The 15,853-nt window shown below is 29.8% G+C and overlaps 6 protein-coding genes across 7 annotated transcripts; 5 read left to right on the top strand and 1 right to left on the bottom strand.

Annotated features, from left to right (window-relative positions):
- Window positions 1-2,072: 2,072 nt before the first annotated feature.
- Window positions 2,073-2,435, top strand: OCT59_014996 (uncharacterized protein; the record flags this gene model as incomplete). Its single annotated transcript, XM_066139698.1, has 1 exon — window positions 2,073-2,435. The coding sequence occupies one exon, from the start codon at window positions 2,073-2,075 to the stop codon at window positions 2,433-2,435; it is 363 nt and encodes a 120-aa protein (XP_066002550.1).
- Window positions 2,436-4,450: 2,015 nt separating this feature from the next.
- Window positions 4,451-4,813, top strand: OCT59_014997 (uncharacterized protein; the record flags this gene model as incomplete). The annotated part of the gene is made up of 2 exons (XM_066139699.1): window positions 4,451-4,607; window positions 4,692-4,813. The coding sequence occupies 2 exons, from the start codon at window positions 4,451-4,453 to the stop codon at window positions 4,811-4,813; spliced, it is 279 nt and encodes a 92-aa protein (XP_066002551.1).
- Window positions 4,814-6,416: 1,603 nt separating this feature from the next.
- On the top strand, window positions 6,417-8,071 carry OCT59_014998 (uncharacterized protein; the record flags this gene model as incomplete). Its single annotated transcript, XM_025329332.2, has 4 exons — window positions 6,417-6,671; window positions 6,797-6,880; window positions 7,027-7,132; window positions 7,245-8,071. The coding sequence occupies 4 exons, from the start codon at window positions 6,417-6,419 to the stop codon at window positions 8,069-8,071; spliced, it is 1,272 nt and encodes a 423-aa protein (XP_025172411.2).
- A 1,609-nt stretch (window positions 8,072-9,680) lies between these two features.
- Window positions 9,681-10,217, top strand: OCT59_014999 (uncharacterized protein; the record flags this gene model as incomplete). The annotated part of the gene is made up of 1 exon (XM_025329333.2): window positions 9,681-10,217. One exon carries the CDS (start codon window positions 9,681-9,683, stop codon window positions 10,215-10,217), a length of 537 nt encoding a protein of 178 aa, XP_025172412.1.
- Window positions 10,218-11,080: 863 nt separating this feature from the next.
- On the top strand, window positions 11,081-11,806 carry OCT59_015000 (uncharacterized protein; the record flags this gene model as incomplete). The annotated part of the gene is made up of 2 exons (XM_025327218.2): window positions 11,081-11,310; window positions 11,374-11,806. 2 exons carry the CDS (start codon window positions 11,081-11,083, stop codon window positions 11,804-11,806), a joined length of 663 nt encoding a protein of 220 aa, XP_025172413.2.
- Window positions 11,807-14,545: 2,739 nt separating this feature from the next.
- OCT59_015001 (uncharacterized protein) lies at window positions 14,546-15,509 on the bottom strand. Of its 2 annotated transcripts, XM_025320000.2 has the most exons (4): window positions 15,463-15,507; window positions 15,270-15,395; window positions 15,137-15,201; window positions 14,546-15,070 (listed from the first exon to the last, which is right to left on the bottom strand). In XM_025320000.2, exons 1-4 carry the CDS (start codon window positions 15,466-15,468, stop codon window positions 15,010-15,012), a joined length of 258 nt encoding a protein of 85 aa, XP_025172414.1. In that variant the 5' UTR covers window positions 15,469-15,507; the 3' UTR covers window positions 14,546-15,009. The 2 variants fall into 2 exon arrangements, with proteins under 2 accessions (XP_025172414.1, XP_066002552.1); XM_066139700.1 differs by having other exon boundaries at window positions 15,270-15,509.
- Window positions 15,510-15,853: the final 344 nt, after the last annotated feature.

Raw genomic sequence — 15,853 nt, forward strand, 5'->3', positions numbered from 1 at the left:
TTTTTAAGTTGGAGTATTTTTTTATATAAGTCTATGTAAAATAGTGAAATTTCGGAATCAATTTTCCACGTGATTACGATTTGAGCCAATCAGGTAAATCTAATTTAATAAATCACGCAATGATCAATGGGGATGTTACCAAATAAGGCTAAATTATTACTTAATTTGGTAAAGATCGGCCTAAAATAAATTTTTGGACTGTTGATGAGTATAGATGCGCCGCACCATAGCAGCTAATTTAGTAAACTGGTGTGATCATAATGATGACAGAAATTTGAAAAGAAAATTAATCAACATTTAAATTAAACTCATAATTTTAGATAGAGCAAATTGATTGAAAATTAATTAATAGTCATAATTATGAGTTTTAGCAAATTGTATTGATTTTACAAAGTCATATTTTATATTTGAGCAAATTGGTACTTTTTTTTAAATTTAACTTATCCTTTTTTTTTTAACTTTATAAATAATATTTTTAAAAATATTGGTTTCGGGGTCCGGATCATATTTTGGCCAAAATTAAGTATAATTCCGGCCAAAATTAAGCATAATGCGGGCTAAACCCCGTCCGTTTAGTTTCACAACATTTTATTTTTTAATAATTATTTATTTAATTTATTATTTTTATTAATTATTATTTTATCTATAATCTACATATTTTAATTATAAAAATTGGCAGTTTAATTTATATTAATCATTTATTTTTTTATTGATAATAAAAAAAAAAGATTATTAACTCATATTTTGAGTTTTAGCAAATTAGTATAGATTTGAAATGTGATAATTTGATTTTTAGCAAATTAGGTCTATTTAGCAGGAGCAAAAAGTACTTAAATTTATGCAGATCAGTTATGAGTTATATATGTGATGTCCAGGGTCCTTATTTAGCCGATGGGTAAATAATTAACCGATAAATAATATTTATAGTTTAGTTTAGTCACGAGAAAGTCATATGATAATACATCTTTTATTTCTTATTATTTTCTTAAAATTTTAATAGAAAAAGAATAGTAGATAGTAGAAATGATTCATTAGGAATTCCGCAGTCAATTTTTGGCTCAATAAAAATAATATTAAAATATTAATTATTAAAAGTTATTCAAATATGAATATGCTCATTGTACGCTTGAGAATTAATTAATATTATATTATAAGTCCAGAGAAGTAAAGTAAGGGAAATTATCCCAGTTTAATTATTATATGAATTGTAATAAGAAGTTAAAGAATTCTCGCAGTTTATAAAAGAAATTATGAGAATGTAAGTTATATAAATAAAAGAGAGCGAGAAGTTAAGAGATTATAAAATCTAAACCAAGCATAATATTAAACTAAGTATGAGATTAGTCTGCCGATATGTGGCAGGTATCGGTGACAACGTGTAATGATGCAGTCCATGTAATATCAGGACTAGCCAATCTAACATTTTTATCTGAACCAATCTAGCCACTAGCCTATATAAAAAACGTCAGGTGATAAGTGAGAAGAGTCTTCACAACTACCCCAACAACACCGGCAATTTAGGACCCCGGATATCTCCAAAACAGGTCATAAGTCACACTTTCGGCAGATTGGCCCATTTTTCAGGAGCTCAAAAAATCGTTTTTTGTAAATATCTTGGCATCCAGTGGTCCAATTTTGATGAACTTTTTTTTAAATTGTAGAGCTAAATGAGGGCTACAAAATAAAAAAATGTTCATTAAAATTGAATTACTGGATGCTGAGATATTTACAAAAAACGATTTTTTGAGTTTCAGCAAAAAGGGGTGTTTTTGGCCAAAAGTCCATTATGACCTTTATATTAGATATCCGGGGTCCTGGCAATTTTTGCACAGATGTCACATATCACATAATATCAATCACGTGATTTTGATATTTATTTTATCTTTTATAGTTGATCTGTATTTGAACGATGGTTTTATTTTAATATTTTTTGTACTACAACTTTAGTCTCCATTTTTTGCGTCTCCTTACGTCTTTATTAAATATACAAGTTTTAAATAAAAACTTTTTTATTATAAAACTTGTTAAATTTTCAATTTAACACTTGTATTTCGTTAGTTTATACATTTAAAATGGTTGAACAAGTATGTACGCGTTGTAATATAAATAAAGATTTATCTTCCTTTCAAGAAAAAAATGGCAAGATTTTTAAACAATGTAGCCAATGTCAAGCTGAAAAAAGATCTTTTTATCAGCAAAATAAAGAAAACTTTGACCCAGTTAACCATGTAAAAACACATAGTCCTAAAGAGATGTCTATTGCGTTAAAAGAGTTGATTTATTCAGTAGGTCAGCAAGGGTATGTGAAAAATTTTGATCATGAAATAGCATTTTTCCAAACTATTACACTTGAAGATTTTAGTGGTTCAGCAAAAAAAATTGCAGATAATATAAGAAATCTTGTATGTGAGAGTAATGGATATTATTATATGTAAGTCACTGGTAAAAAAATGGTCTATCCTACACATATCCTACACATATCTTACATATATCGGGTACTCAAAATGTAGAAAATCATTACCTACAAATAATACACATATCATACACATATTGGGTACTTATATATATAGTATACCTATCAGGTACCTGATATATGTATGATATATATATTAGTACCCGATATGTGTATGATATGTGTATTATTTGTATATGATTTTCTACATTTTAAGTACCCAATATGTGTAAGATATGTGTAGGATAAATCATTTTTTTACCAGTGAGTATTACACTCTTTAAAAAATACTCTTTGATTAATGGAATGCTAGCAAAAATTTATTCTATATATTTTCATATTAGATTCAATTGTGATTATCAATCAAAGAAAAAAGAGCCTATTTCTAGTTTTTGGTACAAGTGTTCACAAAATTCTGATTTAACTAAAAGGGCTAGAAAAATTGAAGATTTATCAAAGCAGCATGATAAATTGCCTATTACAAGATATGATTGTAATGGAATACTTAAAATCGCAATAATATTCAACTTTATCATGATTTAATCCATGATAGACCAGAAAGAATCAGTGTAAATCAAGAAATCAGAAACTTTATAGGTAACAGGCTTCATCAAACTCCTGCTGAAATTTTTAGTCAATTAGAAATTAATAATCCAAATTTAACACAGAAGCAATATCACTATTGGTGGACTATACTAATTAAAAAACAATATCAAAAAGATTTAGATTAGTTAAAATCAAGTTTATTATTATTAGAAGAAAGCAATAAAGAGATAATAATGCAAAATATTATTGGAAATGTCAAATATTTGGCATTTATTACGCCATTTTTCAATGAACTTATTCATAATCAAGAAATTCTTATTGATGCAACTTGTAAGCATTATTTTATTGATTATTATTTTACTAATTTATTTTATATTAATTTTAATTAATTTGAAATTAAACAAAACCAATGCATTGAATTTTGAACTATATGCAGTTATTGGTCAGATAGTAGATGGTGCTGGGTTTGCAGCTACATATCAGTTTCTTGATAATGCCAAAAAGGATGAAGGAGTTAGAACTGAAATATTAACTGCATTCTTAACTAATTTAAAAAAACTTGGTTTGCAATTTATTATTATTTTTTAACAGATAAAGACTGGTCTCAAATCAATGCTGCCAAAATTGTGTGGAATAATTGTAAAATTCAACTTTGTCTTTGGCATGCAAAAAAATCAATCAAAAAAAAAATTAGCAGATAATTCAAAGTCAAAATATAATGCTTATAATCCTATTGAAGCCAATTCACAATTTTCTTTCATTGATATTCTATGGATTCCTATTATACCACCTAATTTACCATTTATTTTTTGTCTTAAGACCTTACAGGTAAAAATTTTAGAATTGTTTACTAAGTATTTTCACTTACATCCACTCATTCCTATTGGGAGTGGAGAATTTTTATCAAGGGAAGACATTTGGAAATTATCAACAGAAGAAATGTATAACTTTTATTATGAAAATGACTTAAAATATGTCTGGGCTTACATGTGGTGTAATTGGTATAAATTTAATTTATGGGTATTATGGGTACGAGCAACAGATCCAGAAAAAATTTGTATTTTCAAAACTACAATGTTAGTAGAATCTCACTGGAAAGTAATCAAGAGGAATTATTTGCCCAGATTTTTTAGACCGCGTTTAGATTTGGTCACTTTTATTATAATAACATGTTTATTATCTCATAGTGAAGCCATGTATAACAAATATAAATCAGGAAGGGAAAAAGTTTCTTGGAGAAAAGAATTTAAGAAATGTTGGAAAAATTTAGCAAAGCAAGAATTTTCAGGCAAATTATATTATACTAATACAGATCAATGGATTTGTAGTTGTCTTGCATTTCTTAATAATAGGTTTTTTTTTTGTAAGCATTTAGTTAAATCAGTTAATAATATAATTACTATAGAATTTTTTAATAGTGTACAAAGACAAGGCATTTATCCTCTTCTTGGTATGGTATCTGAAGAGCAAAACTATTTTAATGGAACTTTATTGAACAAAGTAGCAGGTGAAAAAAGATCAGAAGGTGAAATGGAAGGTACAAATATAACAAAAGGTGCAGAAGATACAGAAGATGTAGAAGGAGTAGAAGAAGTAGAAAGGATGAAAGGTATAGAAATAACAGAAGTATTTTTAAATTTTTTCTTTTAAAATATATCTAATATTAATTAAATTTAATTGTAAATAAAATTAGAAAACAAGGAACAAAAATTTCAAGAAATTGAGTCCTATCTTGATCAGGCAATATCAATTGTATGTGAGCAACATGCCTTAAACAACTACAAATGGATAAAAGCGAATTTTGATGGAGTTTGAAAGCTTGTTAATGATATTACACAATTTAATAGACGAATTACCAATCCACGAACTTGGAAAGATAATACAAATTCAACAATGTATCTTGAATAATAAAAATAATTGAATAAATTTGATTTTCTTTAATAAACTTCATAAAATTTTATTAAATATTATATATTAAAATTATATAAATCTAACCAAAATCTAATAAAACTATTTACTACTAGTATATTAAATAAAAATATATGATAATTATCCTGTTCCCATAAATCTAACTGCTCTTACATATTAGTATCTATTTTGTAATGCTGTAACAGTTAATCCTGTTAAAAGACAAACTGTGTTAGATAATAAGTCAATATAACATTTAATTCCAATAAATCAAAGACCATTTGTAATTAAAAAAAAGCAAGAAAAAAAATTATAAGCACTATAGTATAAAAACAAAGAAACTTACATGCGAATTTTTTTGTCTATCTGTTCACGTTCAGTGATTGTAGATTGTAATTTATTAAAGAAAAACATTTCTAAAGTCAAGGTAAATATGTATGAACTAATGAAATACAAGTGTTAAATTGAAAATTTAACGAGTTTTATAATAAAAAAGTTTTTTATTTAAAACTTGTATATTTAATAGAGACGTAAGAAGACGCGAAAAATGGAGACTAAAGTTGTAGTACAAAAAATATTAAAATAAACCATTGTTCAAAATACAGATCAACCATAAAAGGTAAAGTAAATATCAAAATCACGTGATTGATATTATGTGATATGTGACATCTGTGCAAAAATTGCCAGTGTTGCTGGGGTAGTTGTGAGGTTTCTTCATAATTTCCCCTATACATGCTGCCCAAATTATTTTGGGATGCTATAATTATAATTTGGGATGTCATAATTCATTCGGTTTATATATAATTTACTATGTAAAGTGCCAAAATAATTTGGGATGCCATAATTGAATTTGGGATTTTACTTATAATTACGGCAGTCCAAAATAATTTGGGTGGCATGTATAAATTTTCCCCAGTATCACCGTAGAAAAATGTCACGTTCACGTGATCATTTTTATTCATCACAACCGTCACACCCCACCGAGTTTCCATTTTCTATAAGTATCTGAGGGACTCAGTTTTTTTTGAGTAGGCAAACCCTTATTCATCGCCCCTTATTCGTCACTATTTATTTTCACGTGTTAGTGCATAACGCCGTAATGCGGGCCAAATGTGACATTTTTCTACGGTGATACTGGGGAAGTTTTTCATCATTTACTGTGCCACATATTACTGCACAAAGTGGACATAAAGTGGTCATGACTTTTCATTATTTAGTAATATGGTTTTACTAAAGATTCTGTATATGGCGATGTGGCACATGTGCAGAAATGATTCGATTATGATATAGTAATCATCGTTATATTGTATTGTAGATTATATTTAAGTGGACTATAAAAAAAAAGTTCTTTTTACCAAGTCTTTTTTATCAGCAATGTCGGTTAACAAGATACACGAGTTTTTTAATCGCGAGCCTGAGAATTGGAATATTTTGACTTTTTTAGAAGAATGTAATATATCATTATTCAAACAAAAGATAGAGTCGTACCTTACGTCCCTTGAGGCCATTAATGATACTCAAAAAGGCCCAAGACGTGAACGGGCAAAGAACTTACTTGAACAGTACAAACGGGCAAGTTTATCTTCTTTATTTTCTTGTTGAAAACACCGATAAGTTTTTTGGTGGCGTTGGCACGTGTACTTTGGGTCATGCGTCAATTAAGTCTTTAGGACAAGCTACGAAGCAGTATTGGGACGCAAGACAATATCTTTGGGAATTTCTTACGTTGAGACTTTGGGTCGATCTAACACTTGCGTCACTAGGCGTAAGACAATATCTTTGGGAATTTCTTACGTTTGAGACTTTGGGTCGACCTTGTGGGATGCAAAATCGGATAATGTATTTTAAAGATAATCAAGAATATTACTAAGTTCGAAATTTATTTTCCAGGGTCCTGATTATGCTCATGCTCGAGATTGGAAGAAGGAAAAGAAAGTTAAACCAGTTGATGGAACCTCAGTTCACTTTCACCAAGTTACGAATAGCTCAGTGATCGGGATCAATAATGGATAGTAGAAAGCCAAAGGTACGGATGTACAATTTTTATCTTTAGCTATAAGTTGTATTTCTTTATGATGCTAATCGACTGAAACTGATTTATGATTTTTTTTGCATGAAAGAAGTCGACTGGAAAAAGAAAATCAATACGTTATCGTTATACTGAAAGTTCAGATGAAGAAGAACATTCGTCTGATTCAGACTACACAGAGAAACCAGAGAGAATAAGTAATTTGATGTTTTTTCACAGTTTTACACGATTATAAATATTCTTATTCTAATTTTATTGAACTTATCAAGAAACAGGAATCAAGAAGATCAAAGTGATTACGGGGAAAAGCGAACTGTGATGATATGGACAAAGGTGACATTATCGTAGAAACTTCAGAGGATGAAAATACATCACGTCTGACTCAACCAACCATGATTTCAAATACCTCTGAAGATACTACTTTGTGCGAAATTACTTTAAGTACACCCCAGCAATTAAATACTTCAGAAGGTTTCGCAACTTCACGCGAAAGTACACCTTGTCCAACAGTTCATTCAGCTACAAGCACTTTAATAGCGACACCTAATAAACCCATTATCACGAAATCAACATATGATGAATTTTCTGCACACATAATTTGTGCTTTTAATACAACGATACATCTTGTCAAAGAAACGATCGAAGAACCAATATATGAGAGAGTTTGTAATATGCTCCAGTCAAGAAACAAACTGGCTATGAGTGATTCGATAATCAAAAAGCTCGAAGACATATTTCAAGCAAATTATTCTGAAATCGAATCTAAAATAATTTCGGAAACAAATATTGGAGATAATCAAACATCGGAAGAGAATAGATTTATGTTCTTTATACGATGTGCATTACTGGACTTTGTCTTTAGGTTTAGATATTTGATGCCGAAAGTCTTAGATCGAGACATGCTTGAACGATCCTACATTGTCGAATGTCTGTCCCCAATTCTGCGAGCATTTCACAATGCTTTTCCTGACGTCAAATACATGTGGTTAGAAAAAGACATAAGATCTATAAAGGAAGCGAATATCATGTTTACAAGTAGTTTTGGGCAACGAAAAACGGATTTACTCATCCTCCGATTATCAGATGCAAGGGAGCTTTTGAATGTCGAAGTGTCTGGCCTCCTTACAGATCAATGAAAAAACACACGGTTGGCGATGTCAAAAAACTACTAATTATGGCTATCTGCAGTTTGTGTCGGCTCCTTGGCAATAGCCTTGATTGCAATATTGAGGACGCAAAAAACGGTAAAACCTATAGTATCCAGGTCATAGATGACCGACTCACGTTGTTTGCTCTTTAGTAGGAAAAAGAAAATATCTGGCTGTAGAATTGGCTTCCTGTGTGTTTCCATTCGCGTTTGACGCTATCACATGTTACATGAACATTTTTAATTTTTTTTCAGTTATTCGAAGTGAGTTCGTGGAACAAGAAAAATTACAAAAGAAAATTCGTGGTTTTATTCCAACTGACAAGTTTTCTGGAAATTTAAGAGTGGTTACACCTACCGAACGATGACATTTCACTTGTAACAGAAGAAGATATGGACGAAATCTTTATGATGTGAGATTCTATTTTTTTTATATTGCGATCTCTATCATTTACAAATGTGGTTGAATTATTTGTAATTTCTTATGTAAAATAATTTATACAGTAGTTATTTGTTGCTGTAATGCGTAACTATTAATAAAGTATCTTTAGTCTGCATACAATTTTGATTTATGGTGTATATCGGAAATCGGAAAAATAAAGATACTTTATATATGCTTTGTCTAATCTTCAGCTCTTCCCACACAGCCCATAGTTAAATTATGAGTAATATTTTTGTAAAAAAATTTCAATCATGACTTAAATTTTCTGCCTATCATAATAAAATCCCAATAGTATATAGACGAGAATTTCGTCATGTGAGATCGATCACCTGCAAAATTCTTGCCGAAGAATAGGGGCTGTGCGACGTGCGAATCGCATATATATCAATGAAAAAACTTTTTTTCCTATTTCCCAAGGTAAACGAAATGTCGCAACCCGCAAGTACGAATATTGCAACTATGTAAATAAGCAAACATAACGGGCATACTCACTGCATATCTCAGTGAAAGTGCCAGCGAAACAAAAGTTAATTAGCGAAGCGTCAGACAAAACATTAGACAATTAAGGATAGGTGTTTACTTTCGGACATTGGCGCTTGTAACTAATATATATAGTTTCCCTTTCAAGGTTCTCGTTAGCGTCACGACCGATGAAACGGAGGTTAGGATGAAAAACAATGAATATAGTGGGTTATTGGGTGGTGGATAGAATAGACGCAATGAACAGACTAGTCTATCATGTATGAAGCGCCTTTCAACTGTAACATAAGCAAAGTCGCTAATTTGTAATTTATCTAATGTATTGCAAATAAAATCTTGCTTTGATTAACTCTTCGCATATAGATAGCAGACTAGTAATGGACGAATTGATAAGGATTAATTATGCTGATAGTTTGATCGTACTCACACTAATGCAGGGCATTTAGGGACGAAATCTTAATTCGTGATCGATAAGTTGGATTGTCAACGAAGATCTGGGATTTTCCTTGTTTTGCAACTATCTCTGCAACCCTTAGCGTAATAGGTGCATCTATTCACACTAATTTCGGGCTATTATTTCACCTGCAGATCAAAGAAAAATCAGATCGAGGGAAAACTGTATAAGTAGGAGACGGGTGTGGAAGACACATAGGAGCGTTTATTTTCTCTCTACACTATGGCTAGTGAACCTTCGAGCACCACTATAGCCAGTGAACCTTCGACCAGCACTTCTGAAATTCGAACAGATGCTACGGAGGTTTTCCAACTTGAAGCACTCTCATTAAATTACCTTCGAAATCAAGACATTTCAACTATACCCTACGAGAAAGACCTCCCGAAACTTAATCCATGTAGTCTTTGCAACAAAGGCATTCTCACGTTTCGATTACAGGCATTTACGGTATTGTCCTGTAGGCACATCTTTCACAGGATATGTCTTGGAGAATATATTGCACAAGGAGAAACGACAAACCCATTATGTCCTTTGTGTCCCTTCACTATTGAATTGTTTAGAGAAGAAGCAGTACTCGCCTCTGGAAAATATCATCTTCAGATGAAACAAACTGACACTGGACAGGGTGATGAGGAGCTCATGGATTCGCTAGGATTGGTAGAAGATGACTCTCGTGCTGGACAAGGGAGTCAATCGAAGCAAGTCACTAAGGCTGTGAAGATAGAGTTAAGGCGATTAGGGAAAGTGATAGTAGGTTGAATGGACAGCAGGTCATGACTCAAGTATACAATGAGGTTAAGGCGCATCTTCCAGATATTACAATGGCGAATTTGCGTAAGAAAACCCAGAAAGCTAGGGTCATTTACAAGTTATTTGTGAATATTGGAGTGGGGAAAATTAAGCATATTAAAACATATAGCGCGGATGCCCTTTCAAGACTAACTGACACTCAAATCAACAGTATTATAGCTAACTTCTCAGAATAATCTTTGCCGATCGCGTGAACAATGTTTACGCCCACGTGACTACTACGCCTCATATCGAAATAATTAATTGCCCATATCGGATTATTTTTATTATAGTCCGTACAATAATCATATATACTAGCATAGACGTCATGTATCAAGGGCTACCGTCCCGAACTTTTGTACTTATTTTTTGTGTATTAATAAAAATTGTTTACTTGGCCGATCATCTCGTGATTTATAGAAACTTACCAGCGCCTGGAACACTCCTAGAACTATCGAGAACTGGGATAGCGCGGCGCTTCATTGAACTCAGGGAACTAGTGGAGATCACATGCGATACGATATACAGTACATCACGCCACAAACTGATTTTAACAAGATGTGCAAGATACGCGTGTAAATATAAAATTAGCTAGATATGACTCTATATAAATCCCTACAATCGAATAAAAATGAATTTGAGTTTAGCAATATGTAGTCTCACTAAATCGGCTACAAATCGATAAAATCGCTATATAGCATTAAAACTGCCATAATTCTCTTAACCAGTAAATTTGAATCTGTTATTTATTAGAGTATAATATTGCTAAATCAGCTAAAATCGGCTAAAATCAATAAAATCGTTATATTCTGTTATTCTACCAAAACGCTAATATGGATTTAGATAGTAAAGCCTATTCTAAGCTAATTGATGCATGGAATACTCATGGAGGCTCTGAAGATTATAGAAGAATACTTGAAAGATTAGGCCCTTTAACAAAAAGACATGATCACGAAACACCAGAAATGTGGTGCTCTTGTATCCGTGATCCATTTAGGAAAATACTTGAAGAGAACTATTCTTCGGGGAATAGAATCCTTTCTAAGAATGGATATATTGAAATGTATTGAAAGTTATATGAAAATGGTAAAGTCCACGGTTATCCAACAAATTATATATATTGCAGTGTATGTGACTCCTTAGTCTTCATACCTTATACTTCTTTAAATGTTCGTATCTATCAAGATAACCACTTGAAGAGATGCATTTCTGGAAATAGTATTTTGAATGAACATTCAAGAAGAAAAGAAATTCTCAAATCTATTGATAGGAGGGAATTTCAGATCTGGCAATATAAGCAATACATATTACAGGAAGAGGCAAATATTAAACATTTCCAACTGGAGCTTTTATCCCAATCTACTCTACACTTGGAAAAGGATAAGCTGGCATCAGTATTATATGATCATGATGCGAATTTTACAGCTAGCTATGAAAATTATGCACAATCTAAAGCAAAAGATACTATGCCAAGTGCTCCAAATTTTGAGCCAGCTTATATTCCACCTGCCAGGCAAGAAATGGTTTCGCCAATTTCACATCAATCAAAAGTAATATAAGTGAAATATTTATCTCGTCTCGGTATGCAAAACAAAATAACTTACTACCATCTATAAATAATCATAATCAGCCCGCATTAAGATTGAAAGATGGGACAAAAATCACATTTGTTTAACTGACTAATTTCGAGAAATATCTTAATTATAGACTATTGCTTTTAACTGAAGATTAATATCATTTAGCCAGAAGCGCAATGTATAACTTATACTTTATTTTTTTGCGCTATATAATCTGCATACATGATCACCTAGTATAATTGTGAAATGTATCACCTGCATAATTTATGCGGGATAAAAATCACTATGCATGATCCGTCTATTCTGGATTAGATCCTCCAATATTGTATAACTATTTTAATAAAGTATTTCAGGAAGATCTATGAAGCGATCTTGGGAATTCTTGATTGCGAAATGATATAACTATCAGTTTGAGAATTTCTATGCAACAGTTATCCAGCGAGCTTACAGGAATTACAAGAAAAGACCTGAATCTTTGGCAAAATGAATTTGGGAGGCGGTGAGGAATGATGGTACTCCTGATGAGAAAAAATTTTTGGGTATAAATAACGAATGGGGTTATTCTAATCCTTCAGGACAAATATATGATGAAGATGGTTATTGTTGTCCAGCAAAAAATGACTGGATAATTGAGAAGAGATACCAATTATGGATACGATTAGCTAATGTAACACACATACTTGTTTATAAAATATTATATCAGCAAGGTTATATAGTTGTTAGAGGTGCACATTAGCTTATTATGTTAAAATGGCTACAGAATCCTGAACATTATCGTATTAATAAAAAATATAACTTTGAATACTTCATCAGAATTTCAGATTGCAAAAAATATAGGAATAAATCTGAAATACGAAACATATGTGATTTACCAACGTTAAGAACATATTATGCTCATCTAGGAAAGTATTTTACTGTGAATTTCTCAGATTTAGATGATAATTGTGAGTTTGTGCGCTGAATTTTCCAGATCAGCCTTGACTAAAACCCTGAATATATCCAGCCACAATGCATGTAGGTGTGTGTGACATAAATTAGCACATTTTTGATCCTCGTTAAAGTATATATGATGTAATAGGTGATACTCTGCAAATCATCTGTAACTCTGTATGATTGCTTGTGCGACAAATTAATTTCCACATATAAGAAATCGATCTCCCAAAATATTTCGAATTTTTTCCCTATCTGAATAGCATTTCTAGAGCCGATAGAAACTCTTCTAATATAATAAGAAAAAATTAATATTGTTTTTAACGTTCTGTGACCCATACACACATTTCACATGGTTTAGTATTACTTGTATTATATATTGTTATTCTGTCAACGATTAAAGCTGACTGAAAAACTTTAACGCTTTAACAGATTAACTGGAGTTTAACTTAATAGGAGAGTTTTAAGTTAATTACAATTAATCACGTGAATTAATGTTGGATGTTCAGTTAAAAAAAATAGGTTTTTATTAAAATAATGTAAGATTTTAGATACGATGAAAAATATAGATAATCTCTTGGTTGTGAAATTAACTATTTTAAATTATACTACTGGGAATAATACTCTTTTCGTATAACTCAAAAACTACAATATGATTCTTAACTATCTGTGAAAATTAACTGTAAAACTTATAAACCACTCTTTCAACTTAATCACTATTTATAATAAAATAAAAATTAAGAATATTTGATAAAATAAATAAAACAAATATAATAAATAAATAAAATAAATAAGATAAAATAAATATATCAAATAAATCGAATATAACAAATAAAATAAATAAAATAAATAAATCAAATTTATCAGATTTATCGAATAAATCGAAAAAATCAAGAAAATCAAGAAAATCAAGGGATCTACGAAATGATCTACAAAATTGATCTACATAAAATTACTGCGCCACATTTCTATTTTAACAGTATGACAATCAGAAATCATAATTATTACTAAAATTTAATTAGTGATTTGAGACAAATCGGTCCATATAATAAACAATACTGATTTACTTTTTAAAAGAGAAATTAATTAAATCCTGATGCTAATTTGATTAATAAAAACCAAGTAAATAAAACAATACCATTTGTTAATATATTTATTGCATAAAGCAAGAACTTTTTTCAGTTAATGGTAGTATAATATATTATATATATAGTTGATCAGTATTTAATAATTACTTAGCACAAAGTACTGAGTAACTGTTGTATTTGCAATAAGCAATATGATTGGTAGAATTACAGCTCAGCAAATTTCACTAATCATATTCTTATTGCAAATATATGTAAAGCATGATAGTATCACAGTTATAAGGTTACATATGTCAAGTAACTGTTTTATCAGGCTTACATAATAGGTATTTTTTTATACAACTTAGTAACTGTTTGTATTAATACAAATCATCAATTAGTAAATGACTGATAAAGTATTTTATCTATACAATCACTTTATAACATAATTTTGGCCAAAAGTCCATTATGATCTATCTAGAGTTCTAATTATACAAAGTAATAGGAAATTTTCAAAAAAAAATTTGGATTATACTTTTAAGAACTGGAAATTGGTGTAATTGTATTTTTATATAATATTATAAGGTATTTTCTTATAAAACCAATTGGAACTAAATAATGGTATAATTAAAGAAAAGAAATAACTATATGGAAAGTAATTATAAAGAGAATCAACTGTATATACTATTAGTATACATTAAATTGAAAAAATTTATGTAATAAATTTAATAAATTTAATACTATTTTATAGTTGTTATATTTATTTTTCCTTAATTATAATACTAATATGAATCATTTTAATTTAGATTAGATGATTTAATAAAATTTTAATATTTTTATCTTTAATTGATGAATATAGTAGTGTTCTTTAGATTGATCCTACTAAAAGATAATATCTGAAATATTTAATCCATAATACTGCAAAATCCTTATAAGTTTTTACTTAATATTTTGCAGTAAAATTAGGAGACTATTAATTTATATGCTTTATTTCTGCTAGGATATAGATCAATTGATCATTATCTCAAATAATAATTACTAGATATAACTTTTGCCAGTTATCAGATAGTTAAATGTGAGAAATTTTTTCTTAAAATATTTAATTCTTAAATAGAAAAAATTCTATCATTGTGATTTCGTATTGATGTTATTCCTCAAGATAAAAAATTTTATTAAGAAAAAATGTAAGTATTATGTTCCACCCATTTCAACATCTTCTTCAATTCCTCGGATGTATAAAACGTTATTACATCTAAAAAAAAAATTACCATTAGGGTAATGTGAATAAAATGAAATGAATATATATTATTGAACTAACCTGATCAATACTTCACCAAGAGCGCCAGTTGACTGACCATCAACAAATTCTTCGGTATTTGCTAGCTAAAAAATTAGAAAGTAATTTGTAAGTAAGAAAAGTTATATTAGAATGCAATATATAAATACATTACCTGTAAATTCATATAAGAGTCTACGGAAACGAGGAACCCTTTATATTCCATGCCCCATTTCAAACGAACCATAACAGGTTTACCTGTTAATTCTTGTAAAAATGGCTTTGGGTTTACGGGTTGAAACTATTATACCTATGTTCGTTAATCATCAAAATTTGCGTTTGTTTTAGTTTTATTAAAATAAACTTACTGCCATGATAGAAAAAATTGAAAAACGAATCCTAAGTTTTTTTCTTCAATAGAAGTTCAAGTTTCATAATTTTTATACAAAAATCCTATTGGCCATATCACGTGATAACGAATTCGACTGTATATTATGAAAATTTTTACGTTCATTTCCTACTCAAATTATGTTTTTAATGCGTAATTTATTATATTATATTTTATTTCTAATATAACAATTACTGAGTTTAAACTGAAATTATAATCCTTAATTCAATATCATCATCTGCTCTGCTCCGTAATAATTTATGTCTAAAAAATTATTATGTAATTAATGATATATTGATATAGCACAAAAGAGCCGAAGAAAAAACTTGCATAAAAGAATTAAGATTGAGATAAAAAATTGGTTTACCATT

This window comes from Rhizophagus irregularis, chromosome 23 (genome assembly GCF_026210795.1).
Source record: "Rhizophagus irregularis chromosome 23, complete sequence".
In the NCBI taxonomy this organism is placed as follows: Eukaryota; Fungi; Glomeromycota; class Glomeromycetes; order Glomerales; family Glomeraceae; genus Rhizophagus; species Rhizophagus irregularis.

Bases quoted from the DNA above. Each gene is read 5' to 3' on its own strand.
- OCT59_015001 (XM_025320000.2), bottom strand. The intron at 15,202-15,269 runs GTAATGTATTTA...CTAATTTTTTAG, and splicing joins ACTCTTATATGAATTTACAG to CTAGCAAATACCGAAGAATT. The intron at 15,071-15,136 runs GTTAGTTCAATA...TTTTTTTTTTAG, and splicing joins CTTGGTGAAGTATTGATCAG to ATGTAATAACGTTTTATACA.